The 13,046-nt window shown below is 53.6% G+C and overlaps 5 protein-coding genes across 5 annotated transcripts; 2 read left to right on the top strand and 3 right to left on the bottom strand.

Moving 5' to 3' along the window:
* Positions 1 to 200: 200 nt before the first annotated feature.
* J4E79_009014 (uncharacterized protein) lies at positions 201 to 1,147 on the bottom strand (the record flags this gene model as incomplete). Its single annotated transcript, XM_049357866.1, has 2 exons — positions 201 to 980; positions 1,034 to 1,147. 2 exons carry the CDS (start codon positions 1,145 to 1,147, stop codon positions 201 to 203), a joined length of 894 nt encoding a protein of 297 aa, XP_049207465.1.
* A 1,764-nt stretch (positions 1,148 to 2,911) lies between these two features.
* J4E79_009015 (uncharacterized protein) lies at positions 2,912 to 5,179 on the top strand (the record flags this gene model as incomplete). Its single annotated transcript, XM_049357867.1, has 3 exons — positions 2,912 to 3,784; positions 3,845 to 3,863; positions 4,587 to 5,179. The coding sequence occupies 3 exons, from the start codon at positions 2,912 to 2,914 to the stop codon at positions 5,177 to 5,179; spliced, it is 1,485 nt and encodes a 494-aa protein (XP_049207466.1).
* Positions 5,180 to 5,584: 405 nt separating this feature from the next.
* On the top strand, positions 5,585 to 9,070 carry J4E79_009016 (uncharacterized protein; the record flags this gene model as incomplete). The annotated part of the gene is made up of 3 exons (XM_049357868.1): positions 5,585 to 5,742; positions 5,811 to 7,578; positions 7,625 to 9,070. The coding sequence occupies 3 exons, from the start codon at positions 5,585 to 5,587 to the stop codon at positions 9,068 to 9,070; spliced, it is 3,372 nt and encodes a 1,123-aa protein (XP_049207467.1).
* A 339-nt stretch (positions 9,071 to 9,409) lies between these two features.
* On the bottom strand, positions 9,410 to 10,791 carry J4E79_009017 (uncharacterized protein; the record flags this gene model as incomplete). Its single annotated transcript, XM_049357869.1, has 4 exons — positions 9,410 to 9,570; positions 9,629 to 9,922; positions 9,973 to 10,043; positions 10,094 to 10,791. 4 exons carry the CDS (start codon positions 10,789 to 10,791, stop codon positions 9,410 to 9,412), a joined length of 1,224 nt encoding a protein of 407 aa, XP_049207468.1.
* A 682-nt stretch (positions 10,792 to 11,473) lies between these two features.
* Positions 11,474 to 12,965, bottom strand: J4E79_009018 (uncharacterized protein; the record flags this gene model as incomplete). Its single annotated transcript, XM_049357870.1, has 4 exons — positions 11,474 to 12,018; positions 12,067 to 12,599; positions 12,686 to 12,830; positions 12,902 to 12,965. The coding sequence occupies 4 exons, from the start codon at positions 12,963 to 12,965 to the stop codon at positions 11,474 to 11,476; spliced, it is 1,287 nt and encodes a 428-aa protein (XP_049207469.1).
* Between the last annotated feature and the right edge of the window lie 81 nt (positions 12,966 to 13,046).

The following is a 13,046-nucleotide window of genomic DNA, read 5'->3' on the forward strand; positions in this document are numbered from 1 at the left end:
CTGGACCACGACGTGCATCGAGTCTGGAGTAATAGAATGGGTTTTGTTGACACAGCACTGCTGCTACATGCTACGGCACCTCCCTATTCACCGACGCCGAATAACGAGGATGACACCCGTGGACGATTGAGTCTGTCACGTGCTCTTCCGAACGTCCGTGAACTCGTGCTTCCAACTCCAGTTGGCAACACTACCATGCTCTAATCGAAGTACACTGCTTCAGGCTTGTGTACGCAAATCTTCCCCGATGCGTCGCTTTTCAACACCACCCTGGGATCCTCTTTGCTTGCCTTGACCTTCTTGCCATCGACCTGCTTTTCTTCGTACAGAACCTCCACAACCTCACCGTCAACATAGCCAGGGAGCGAATGCCATTGAACTTTCTGGCCCTTCTTCGGCACACGGGTTATGTCGCCGGCAGCTGCAATAGGCTTATCGTGCTTGTTGACTGTGCTCTTCTGTCTCTTGTTGGCACTGGGAGCCTCTATGTTTGCGCCACGTCCTCGCTTTTGACCTGGATGATCGTCCTGCGGGGGACTCTTGGATTTCCGGCTGCTCTCCAAGAACTTCTGGTATGCCCGTTGATCCTCCTCCATGTGGTCCGGGTCGTCCCATTGTGTCGTGCAGTCCGTATTGCTCTTCTTCTCGATCTTGGTAAAGCCACTCTTCTCGCCGTCTTTGGTCGCGTCTTTCTTCGCTTGTGCAGCCTTGGAGGTGTTGGCCACATGTTGCTTGCCCTCTTTGCCTCCCTCCTGCTTCTTGGCATCTGTCTCCTCCTTCTCCTTCTCGCTCATCTCCTCCCATGCGTTCTTCGGCAGGTAGCGGTGTTCCAAGCCGTTCTTGTCTTTTGCGCTTCCGCTGCCGTCCTTTGTCTGCCACTCTTCTTCCGTCCACTCATCCAGATGCTTCGCTTTCTCGTCCTTCTTGTCTGTGGTATATCCTCCACCGCGTTTCTTGTACTCGGATGCCATCATCTGTGCCTGCAATTGTCTATGTCAGTGGTGCAAAGGACACTCGCACTAGTGGAGCCTACCTTTCTGGCTGACCATTGGCCGGGCTCACCTCCCTTGTCACCAGCTTGGATCTCCTCCTTGACTTCATCACGCAGTTGCGGATCCGTGTATTTGTCGTCGGTCTTGGAAGGCATTTTTGATGAGACTGAGCGAAGAGCAAGTCGAAGAGGACTTGTAGTCACACGAGGTGCGCGATATGCAGCAACAAGCAAAAACGGTCGGGGGAGAAGCGTGCGATACATTTCAGAAGAACAAGCGTCCAGCAAACAATCTTTGTACTACCCCAGATTCCCTCCACTGACGTACAGGTACCTGCGCAAGCTTCAACCGTTCTCATCTTAAACAGCCAGCCACCCTAAATCACCTACATCATGAAGTCTTCACGATTCCGTTTGGCGGCCAGAGCACCTTGGAAGCTGGTAGAGCACGTCTCGTTCCTCTCAAACGCGCGCCGGGATGACATCAATGACCTCTCGATAGACCGATTCGGGCTGGTGTGAGCGCTCGGACCTGATCGTGCGCTGAGATCGAGGAGAAGCCAGCTAGCGTGCGTCTGCCAGATCACCTACGTCCATGCCTTCTCGACTACCTAGGACAGGGCGACCCAACATTTGTGCGCAGGCTGCTGCTTTACCCAGCCACCCTTCTCATTTCCTTGCTTTGACGGGAAGCTGCTCGTGCGTCAACTGTCGGATGCAAAAAGCTCCTTGAGCCATGTCTGCCCCAAGCCGATATGGGCCGGTCCGTACGTAGCGTGCCACCGGCGTGTGCTATAGCATAAGTGCAGCCACCGCCCGGCAGATGTTGCACACTGTCTTGGAATCGTCCGTGCGAGCAACTCGCATATTCCCTTCATCGTGTGTCTGTTTGGTAGCAACAGCTCTGAAGCCAGTATCAGTGCGACTTCCAAACGTCTCGTCGCGATACCGATACCAATGGCCCCTCTCGCAGCGAGGTAACACGAACAAACCAAAGTACTTGCCGCAGACTTCGCAGGGCATTATCGCAAGCCATCATCGTTCGTTCTACAATGACTCCATCTGGAATCTCTTCATTAGTGGTGTAGAATGACAGTACCTTTTGTAAAAATGACGGTCGCATCTCACCGGGAAATGGAGGACACGTCAGCGAAACCCTACACAATGAGACAATGCTCCCGTCATCTTCCAGAGCCATTGAGGGCGCATGGGAGAGTGTTCGTCTTATACCACGGCCTTTGTAGCCGTGCTGGAAGAGGTCACTACGTTCCGAGCAGCCGACGTCTTATATCTCAGTGACTGGTGCGAAAACAGGTCAAATCATTTTCGATTTTGCGACTTTTCCGATTGGCTCAAATCTTTCGATGCAATGAATGTGGGCTGGCTAATGTACGTTTTAGTAGAAGTACGGTACACACTACCTTAGCAAGAGCTGTAGGTACCCCTCCATCATGGCATGCTGGGCGCGCCTTGACTGGAGCCAGGAGGGCAAGAGGATCGGCCGTCGTTCCGTTCATCGGATTCATCTAGATGTGATGGAGAGGCTAAGATACCGATGAAGTCACAGCGACGCCTTCTTCCACGCGGCTTCTGATAGCTTCTATATGCCCACTAGAAGTCACATCTTCTACACTCGAAGAAGGCTTCCGGTCGGGTGCTAGGGCACACTACAACATGCCGGCGTCCTTTCGGCCATGAGGTAGGAGTATCTAGGCCCGAGAAGGAGCGCCTGACTTACCTCAACAGGTGTCTACGGAAAAGGTCTGCCAAATACTGAACACTACTACAACTCGTGTATGACGCAACGCGACCAGTGTGACACAATGGGAGTCGGCGATGCCATATAAAACCGTGGGCATAATATGGCAGGAATAAAAATATACTGATTTCATTCCACTATCTTCACCTCCAGACTTTACAATGCGTCTCACCCCATTCCTCTTCGTGGCATCCGCCACAGCCCTTCCAACCATTTTCCGCATCCGAGCCCTCCTGCCCGAAATATCCCTCCCAATCGACTACTCTTTCGGCGTGCGGGTACCAACATCTTCCAACCCGTCATCATCCAACCCTCTGGCACTCCTTGTGAACGGCTACACAGTCAAAATTCCACTCATCGCCAGTTCAGGCACTCTCGTCTCCTGGATAGCCAACTATGCAGACGGAAAGCCATACAACACACAGTTTACTTCTATCAATCCCTCAGCACCTAGGAACATCACCACAGACTCAGACTCTACCTCGCAGCAAGGTGGAAACAGCGTCTCAAACGCAACAGCACTGGCAGACGGCCGACAAGCTCGCGTGATCACGACATCTTTCTCCTCAGGCAACGCCGCATCCGCCGCAGCTGCCGCCCTCGACGGCACAAACTCCGATTCCACGTCCTCATCCGGCGCCGCAAACAGCACCGCAGTAGCTACGACCAATGCCCTGGGCGAAGTCTTCATCTTCACCTCCGCAAACACGGCCAATGCCCTAAACTCCCAGTCCATCAAGAACGCCAAGGGCGCCGAAGCAGCATCCTCCTGCGCCGCCGACTCCGGGCCTGCTGCATCCGCGCAAGCAGAGCAGGTCAACAGCCTCTACATTCCCATTGGAACATCTTCCGATGGCAAGGAAACGCAATGGCTGAAGAGCTCGGCTTATGCGGCGTGTGCGGCGGGTGTTGATTCGCCGAATCAGGGAGGTAGTTCGAGTTCGGGGAGTCAGTCTAGTTTGACGGGGGTTAAGAGTAGTGTTACTTGTAATGGGGCGACAAGTACAGATCAGACGAAGAGCACGACTTATAAGGTTAGTGTTAAGGGGAGGTATACGCTGCTGAAAGGGTTTAACGGTGCGGTTGGTGGGCAGAGAGTTGCCGATAGTAAGAGTCAGTGTTAGATGCGTCGTGGGTGTCCCATCTGTAGCCGGTAGTGTAAAGCTCACTCAAGAGTGTAGCTATATCTCCCTAGTTTTTATTCGTTACTTAGTTGGATGGCATGTCTTGAATTCTGCAATATTTATCACAACGCAACAAACATCGACGTTTCACTTGATCATTCCTGCCTTTGTGTAAACATAATCGTGTACCCTCTTAACTATCACAAGATAATCAACATCATTCTATTCTCTCTACCGCGTATCTTCATATCCTGCTATCTGAAGAAACTGGCCCTGGTCCCCTTTCACTTTCACCTTGGCAAATTCGTGCGCACCTTCACTTTCTCCCACTCTGTACTGACGTTACTATTGTCAAGTCGCACAGTGAATGCTGTCTCCCAGATTAGACTAGCTTGACGCGCGCTCCGCTTTGATAAAGACAATAGAAGAAACTTGAACACCTCTACGATGTCAAGACCCTTGCTGCTGAAGACACTTACCTCCTCATCCACAAGCCCATTTGCACATCACATCAGCGACATGCTTGACTTACTATCTTCATTAATCTTCACACCTCTGGCTAGTAAAACGCCGCCTCTGGACGTTTCGGACTTGACATCGTGCCTCCTCACCTCATATCCGCCCCAAAACACACCCTGGCGCGATCCATACTATCCCATACATGGCCACAGCCCGCTGCGAGCCGAGTACATATTGCCTAATTCATGGCCAGACGAGCGCAATGGTGAGGCGACAAGTCCCTCGACGTATCGCGACTCCTCCACACCACTCTCACAAGGGCCAACGTCGTCCTCAGTCAGCCACGACAGCTTGAAAGCTGAGCCTTGCGAACCGCTTGAAGTCGAGCAGGGTGATACAGGCTATCGAGGTCCAGCGGCCAATGTGGTAGCCAGCAGACTACCGCAGGTAGAGGCCGATACGATGGCCCAGCGTCGTGAAATCGAAGACGTCTACAGCATACGAAATATCTTGAACAAGAAGCGACGTTGGGATGATCGCATGGCGGTCTTGCTTGGTGAAACGATGCTGGCAAATTCTATCAATCGACATCTAGGGGCTGTAGAGGTGGGATATCTACCCGAAGATGAACACACAATGGGAAAAGGGACAGTTGGTACAAACGGGCACCGAAGAATGCACGAATTCCTTCACAGCAAGGAGAAGAAGAGGAAACGAAGTATTGAAGACATTGGAGATGAGGTCACGGATGATAAGAGTACCAAGAGGACGCGAACAATGCCTCGGGGCATATTGAAGATGCACACAGAGAAGAAAGATCGACACTTGCCCAGACATACCGGATGAGCACGACATGGACCTGGCATACAAAAGACAAGTCAGACGCAGACGGAGTACAGCGATGTGAAACCACATGTCGCGCCTGCATGATCACCCCAATGTCACCCAAATACGCTACAACTTCACTCTGAATGGACGAGTATTGGCAAATTCACCGCCTCGAGATCCCGATCATCCGCAAAGGTTGGAAAAGGAAGTTTAATTGCAAGATGGGACCAAGTGGAGATGAGTGGGTAATGGATCATGGGGCAGGGAGCATGGGCCTCCATCGCCAAGATGCGGGGAGAGCTCCTCCCCAACACAGCCGGAGCCATGCAAGGTACCACAGCTGCTGTAGCGTGCTGTTGACCTTGTCGACATTTCCACACCGCCTCGACCGAGTCCCAATCCCCATCTCCAGCCTCATCCACCATGGGAGGAGAATCGCACCGCAACATGCCCGTGCCCGTGGCCAAAGACTACCCACAGCTGGCGGCTGGTCCCGTTGGCAAGCAGATCCACAGCATCTACCAGAGCCGACTGAGGCAGTTCCTCGATGCAGGACAGTACAGGGAACAGAGTCTGATTGGGTATGTCTCGAACTTCACGCCTTCCTTCTCCTCTATCTCCAGCTCCAAGATGCTCATACGTCATGCAGCAAGCTCACCGAAGCTGTCGCGTCCGGAACCGACTGGGTGAAGCTCTCCGTCTACTCGCCCCCGAACCTCTCGCGCCCGCTCTTCAAGGAAGCCACCTCCCATGCCTTCCACCCCACCAAAGTCGGCGAGTCATTCGGCCCCAGTTGGTCGACCCACTGGTTCAGGGTCCAACTTACGGTGCCCAAGCACATGCTTGACAAGGAACACCTCGAATTCGTCTGGGACGCAAACAATGAGGGCCTGATTTGGACTGAAGATGGACACACTGTTCACGGACTCACCGGTGGCGGCGAACGCACGCAATGGATCCTGCCCAAGGAGTTCAGAGACGGCAAAGAGCATACCTTCTACATCGAGATGGCCTGCAACGGCATGTTCGGCAATGCACCCGGTGGCGACTCGATTCAGCCACCAGACCCAGACAAGTACTACACGCTTCACACTGCTGAGGTCCAGGCGGTCAACCTGGAGGCGAGAGGTCTATACTTTGACTTCTGGGAGATTGGAGATGCCGCTCGCGAGTTCCCTGGGGACTCTACACAGGCCCATGATGCCCAGCAGATCGGCAACCGCATCATCGACACTTTCATTGCTGGCAATGGAAGCCAAGAGAGTATCAAAGCATGCCGCAAGATTGCGGCTGAGTACGTCGGCAAGGACGTAGACTCGCACAAAGTATACGAGACCGACCAGGAGGCTATCGTACACGGTATCGGCTACTGCCACATCGACACGTGTTGGCTCTGGCCATTCGACGAGACCAAACGAAAGGTCAACCGATCCTGGTCGAACCAGTGCGACCTCATCGAGCGATATCCCGAGCTTCGCTTCTGCTGCTCGCAAGCGCAGCAATACAAGTGGCTCGAGCAGTACTACCCTTCCACATTCGATCGCGTTAAGAAGAAGGTCAAGGAAGGAAGCTTCCAGCCTATCGGCGGTAGTTGGGTCGAGCACGATACCAACCTTCCTGGCGGAGAGTCACTCATCAGGCAATTCTTGTACGGTCAGCGCTACTTCGAGAGCAAATTTGGCCAGCGGTGTCGCACTTTCTGGCTGCCCGACACTTTCGGATACTCGACGCAACTACCACAGATCTGTCGCATTTCGGGTATGACCAGGTTCCTGACTCAGAAGCTGAGCTGGAACAACATCAATAACTTCCCACATACGACATTCAACTGGGTCGCGTTGGACAACAGTCAGGTCATCTGCCATATGCCGCCATCTGAGACGTATACGTGCGAAGCGAACTTTGGTGACGTCAAGCGCAGCGTCACACAGCACAAGTCGCTCGACCAAGACAAGTCATCGCTGATTGTCTTCGGCAAAGGAGACGGAGGCGGTGGTCCGACATGGCAGCACCTTGAGAAACTCAGGCGATGCCGTGGTATCAGCGACACTGCTGGTCTGTTGCCTCGCGTCAAGCTAGGCGACTCAGCAGACGACTTCTTCGACCGCCTGGAGAAGAAGGTCGAGAATGGTACTGAGCTCGTGACATGGTATGGCGAGCTGTACTTCGAACTTCACCGTGGTACATACACTACACAGTCAAACAACAAGCGCAACAACAGAAAGTCGGAGATCATGCTGAGGGACATTGAGTACCTGGCGACTTTGGCGACAATCAAGAACAGCTTCGGCAAGAAGAGCTCGTACAAGTACCCGAAGAAGGACATTGATGACATGTGGGAGAACGTGCTCTTGTGTCAGTTCCATGACTGTCTGCCTGGAAGCTCCATCGAAATGTGCTACGACGACTCCGATCGGGTATGTTACTGATCCCCAAACTTGACTTTATGACTGACCCCTTTAGATTTACTCCGAAGTGTTTGCTACTGGAGAGAGGCTGCTTTCCGACGCCCTTGCTGAACTTGGCTTCAACGATGAGAGCAGCTGGGATCAAGACACCAAGCTATTCGCGATAAACACCTTACCATGGAGCCGTACCGAAATCATCAAGTTGCCGAGTGAGGCAAGTCGCACGAAGTATAGTCCTCCAGGAGCAGAGTACGGTCTTGCTCATCGTAACGGATCTCAGAAGGGTTTGGGCGCTCTAGACGTGTTCCCACTCCACTCTGCGTACCCTGCTCAGAAGGCGACTATTGAGGAGATCCATCCCAATGTTTACGAACTCCGCAACTCGCAATTCGTTGTACAGGTCAACAACGGTGCCATTACCTCACTCTTCGATATTGCCGCCGATCGCGAACTGATCCCGAAGGGTGCCAAAGCCGGTCAGCTTGTAATTTACGACGACAAGCCACTTTACTGGCAAGCTTGGGATGTCGAAGTCTACCACCTTCAGTCCCGGCAGGAACTCGAGCCCAGCAAGGTGACCATTGCGGAGAACAGCGTTCACCGTGTGAGCCTGGTGATTGAGACTAAGGTCTCAGACAAGTCCTGGGTAAAGACGACCATGAGCCTGCCTGCAGCCGTAGGAAACACACCCAGTGCTATCGAGTTTGACGCAGAGATCGAATGGCACGAGACAATGAGGTTCCTCAAGGTCGAATTCCCAGTCGACATTGTGAATACAGAAGCCAGCTACGAGACGCAATTCGGTATCGTGCGCCGACCCACACACTACAACACTACATGGGACATGGCCAAATTCGAAGTCTGCTGCCACAAGTGGGCCGATCTGTCCGAGGCTACCTACGGTGTCTCGATCCTGAACGACAGCAAGTACGGTTTCGCAGTCGCCGGAAACGTTATGCGTCTCTCCCTTCTCCGCTCTCCCAAGGCCCCCGACGCCCATGCCGACATGGGCAGCCACAAGACTCGCTACGCCATCTTCCCCCACAAGGGCGGTATGGATGAACGCACAGTCCGCAAGGCCTTCGAGTTCAACAATCCACTCAAGATTGTCGGTCGCCAGGGTCTGCACGCCCCGCCATCCGCCATGCACAGTGGTCTTCTGAACCCCTTCCACATCTACGGCGCACCCAACCTTGTGCTCGACACCATCAAGCGCGGTGAAGACGACGAGGATGTCAGCCGTGGTGAACTGCCGATCAAGAAGGGTCATTCGATTATTCTACGTATCTACGACAGTCTGGGTGGAAAGAGCAAGGGTGTGCTTACTTGGGGTGACGTCGATGTCAAGAAGGTGATCAAGGTCAATGCGTTGGAGGACGAAGAGGGTGAGCCGCTGGACATAAGCGACATGAGAGTAGGAGCGGAAGAGGTGAAGGAGAAGGGTGTACCAATCGAGGTTCGCGCATTCGAAGTGGCGAGTTACAAACTGTTGTTGGCGTAGGTATGGCATAAGTATGGCGATTGGTGGGTAATGAGTGATGAGAGCATGTGGTATAACATGGACAGTCCTTCGATCACTGGAAACATGTTTCTTGGAGTACTGTCCTGGCGTTGAATATACATAGTTGAGCTTCACGCATAAGCAATATTACGTGTCGTGTCCAGTACGGTGGACCCGTACCAAGATCAAGATGAAAATGGTGTCATTGTGTCCAAAACGCCTATGATGCCGTATCCCAAGCTCTATATCTCGATCGATGCCATCACGCTAGCCTAACCCTAGAGTTATCTTGGTTGCACTCGAGGACAAGCATCCCGCTCGCCTTACTGGAGTGCAGACCTAGTGGATGCGATCCAACTTGAGCCTGTTCCTGGCAATCTTGTCATCGACCGAATCTGTCTTGCCAGTGATGCGTGTAATGTGCGTGTTCTGGTTATCGACCTCCTCGCCCATCGCGCGACCGAGCTGGTTGAGGTTCTTGGCCATGCCATGAAGTTGGTCTGGTAAAAGAAATCTGTTAGAATGCACGCATCAATGGAATAGATGGGGAGTACGTACCCAAGTTGTTATCGATCTCGTTCTCCATCTCGTCATCCTCCTCGTCAGCCTCGAACTGGAACTTGGAGCGCGCAGCCAGCGAGCTCTTGTTGTTGCCTTGGGGGCCACCGCCTGTCGCCAGCTTACGCTGAGCTTCGTTTGCGCGGGCTCCAGATTCCCACTTTGCCCGGTTGGTTTGCTCTCGGGTGTCACGGTCGCGTGCGTGCTGGTCCATGGCTTGTTGCATTTGCTTCTCGCGCTTGGAGTTGCCTGTGAAGGGGTTGGGCACGATGGAGAACATGCTTGCGTTGATGCCTGGATACGGGTTAGTCATGAATGTTACGTGTTGGGGGTTGCGTCCTTACGGGCCAGTTCCTTAGTCTGTCCATTTGCTCTGTCGCTCTGGATAGAGGCAAGGTCGAGGTTGCGTTCCGTGCTAGGAACGAGTTAGCTGTGTACAAACGTGTCCAGATCTGTTTAACGTACTTATGGATACGCTCTCCCTGTGCTGCTAGTGTCCCTAGAGTTCCTCGACCAGTTTCCAAAGCCTGCTCAGCTAGGCGGAGAGCGTTCCTGGTGCTCGCAACATCTTGCTGCTTCATGAACTTGATCTCCTGCTTTGTGGCGTCGATGTCTTCCTCTTCTTGTTCTTCAGCCGTCAATTGGCGGTCCTCGTATGCTCCGTAGCCACCAGGCGCAGAGCCATAGCCACCGGGAGCACCAGCTCCATATCCGCCACCGGGAGTGCTGCCATAGGCGCCACTTTGCCCAAGAGCGCTGGGCTGCTGAGGCGGTTGCGCTTGCTGGCGTTGGGGAGCGTTGCCGAACAGCTCGTTACGGCCTGCCTCGGTGCTCATGGTGTCGTTGGACGCAGTTCTGCCCAGGCCTCCGTAGCCGCCGGGCCGCTGCGGTGCGCCTCCGCCATAGCGATCAGCTCCATAGCCTGACTGTGCGCCGTAGCTGCCTCCTTGCGCACCATATCCGCCTGGTCGCTGTCCGTAGCTCTGGCCCGGGCCGGTGACAGCCGGCGTCTTCTCTTGGCGGAACGAGTTGTCCTGGCCTTCGTTCGAGTACGAGGGGGGTGGTTGCGCGTATGGGTCCTTGCCTACAGGCGCGGCATACGGGTTCTGGGCGGCTGGGCTCTCCTTTCCGCCCTTGTCCTTCTTCTTGGAGAACAGGCCCATGATTCAGGTGTAGAGTTTTGGGTGTGGTGAAGAAGACGAGGAGATGAGTCGCGTCTTGTATGCGTCGACGTCAGGGGTGGGTGCGGTGAGGGCTGACGGGTCGGGGAGCACCAAGGGAATTGTGGGGTGCGTTCCAAGGTTATCGATTGGGCGAGCCAAGGTTCAGGGTCTCGCGGCGGGAACTCGAGAAGTGAATGAAGGAAGGCACGAGATGAAGAGGCGATGCAGTATTATATGAATGTCACAGGTAGAGGAAGTCGCGTTTGAGCAGTGAATGTTTTGCTGCATCTGGTGTTTCAATCATTCGAAGCGCCCAATGCCGCTAGCGAAGGCGGAGCCCTGGGGTGAGTACGCCACCGCTTGTGGCTGAGGGCCGCTTGCAAGGAACTGCTCGAAATAGCTACAAGACACTTTCCAACCGTGGGTTCGAGTGAAAGCACGAAAAAATCTGCATCTTGTTTCGAGAGTGTGTCCTGAGCAGCGAATTCCAAACTTGAATGCGAAGATTGGTAGGGCTGTCGCATGGTTGGGCCCACATCATTTGGTCCCTGCAGCCGCACTCAGGCACCGCACCTAAATTGGCCCTGTTAAGGTCCACCCGTACGCATATATTGAACTCTACAACACCATCTGGGTATCTTCGTCCTGTAATCTGAAACGGAAATAGCAAGCATTTGCGAGGCTACGTTGTCCAGATCGCGCTGTCCTCCTCATGTGTGACCTCTCCGTCCGAAGAGGGTAGATCCTCGTGCTCCTCTTTTGTCCAGATCTCATTCCCCGTTACCACCGGAAACGATGTCAGGACGCGGCTTATGTCTCCCCACCATACTTCGCCGAACCTCCGATACCAGTCCACTGTGACCTTCAGGCCCTCATCAAAGCTCGTCTTAGGTTCCCAGCCAAGCGCACTCAGCTTGGTCCCGTCTGTCGCATAGCGCTGGTCGTTGAACGGCCGGTCTTCCGTGTGCTCGACCCATTTTGACAGCTCGGCAGGCGAGTCATGGGATATCTCAAAGACATCCAGCAGCCTGCGACATATGTCCGAATTCGATATCTCGTCTTTTGCCGCTATGTTGTAGATCTGACCGATGTCACCTTTGTGAAGTATTGTGTCTAACGCATCTACAATGTCCCCTGCGTACAGATATCGTCGTGTGGGTGAGCCGTCGCCGTGGAGTAGAAGCTTCTGTTTTCGCTGTAGCAGCATGATGAACTTTGGGATGATCTCTGCATAAGTCAGCTCAGTCATCAACTCTAGGATCTAGGATGACATACTCTCAGGGAACTGATGTGGCCCATATACGTTGTTCGCTCGAACGGTTATTAGGGGCAGCTTGAAGCTACTCCTGTATGCGCTGACCATCATCTCCGCCGCCGCTTTACTCGCCGAGTATGGGTTTGTAGGTGCCAGTATGCTGGTCTCGCCCAGGTCTGCCGCCCCAACAGGTACATCGCCATAGACCTCATCGGTCGAGATGTGTATGAACCTGTTGACACCATGTTCCCTCGCTCTTTCAAGCAGAACATGGGTGCCATATACGTTGGTATTCGTGAATTCATATGAATTGCCAAAGCTAAGGTCGACGTGCGATTGTGCCGCGAAGTGGAAGAGCGTGTCGATTTTGTGTTTTCGCAAGACGCGCTTTACGTCCGCCGGTGACGTTATGTCGCCTTGTTCGAATGTAAAGTTGGGTCGATCATCGAGGATTCGCGTGTTGTTGAGCGCAGCGCAGTAGTCCAGCTTGTCGAACGATATGACATTGTAGTGTGGGTACGTAAGTACCAGATGCCGTACGAACCAACAAGCTCTACTCGTTGGTCAGTTGTGATGCATCATAAGGAAAGATCAAGAGACGCACAGCTCACAACGTTCCGTGCTCTCGTCGCAACGTACATGAAGCCAGCTCCACCAGTTACCAAGATGTTCTTTGCATCAGGAAGAGGCTCGAAGTTGGTGCTGCCAATAAGTATCGGCGCCTGCTTCCATAGTTCCTGCTTCACATGCGATCTCGCATTGAGAACGGTTGACCTTCGCCGGCCTGGTGCTGTTAGCGTCGGGGTTGGACTGTGCCTTGCATTGCATCGTGCAGGTGCCCAGGTGGAGACTCACGCTTTACGCCATTGGTGCCATTGGGCACATAGTGGGCGCTGTCAGAGCCTTGGGTGGAACCCATAGTAGCGGTAGCTTGTGTTGTCATCTACCAAGCGTCGGCGAACGCTTGCGTGTCATACTCGAGTGAACATACAATAAGCTG

This window comes from Alternaria viburni, assembly GCF_023758015.1.
Source record: "Alternaria viburni strain BMP 2772 chromosome Unknown scaffold_23, whole genome shotgun sequence".
Taxonomy (NCBI): domain Eukaryota; kingdom Fungi; phylum Ascomycota; class Dothideomycetes; order Pleosporales; family Pleosporaceae; genus Alternaria; species Alternaria viburni.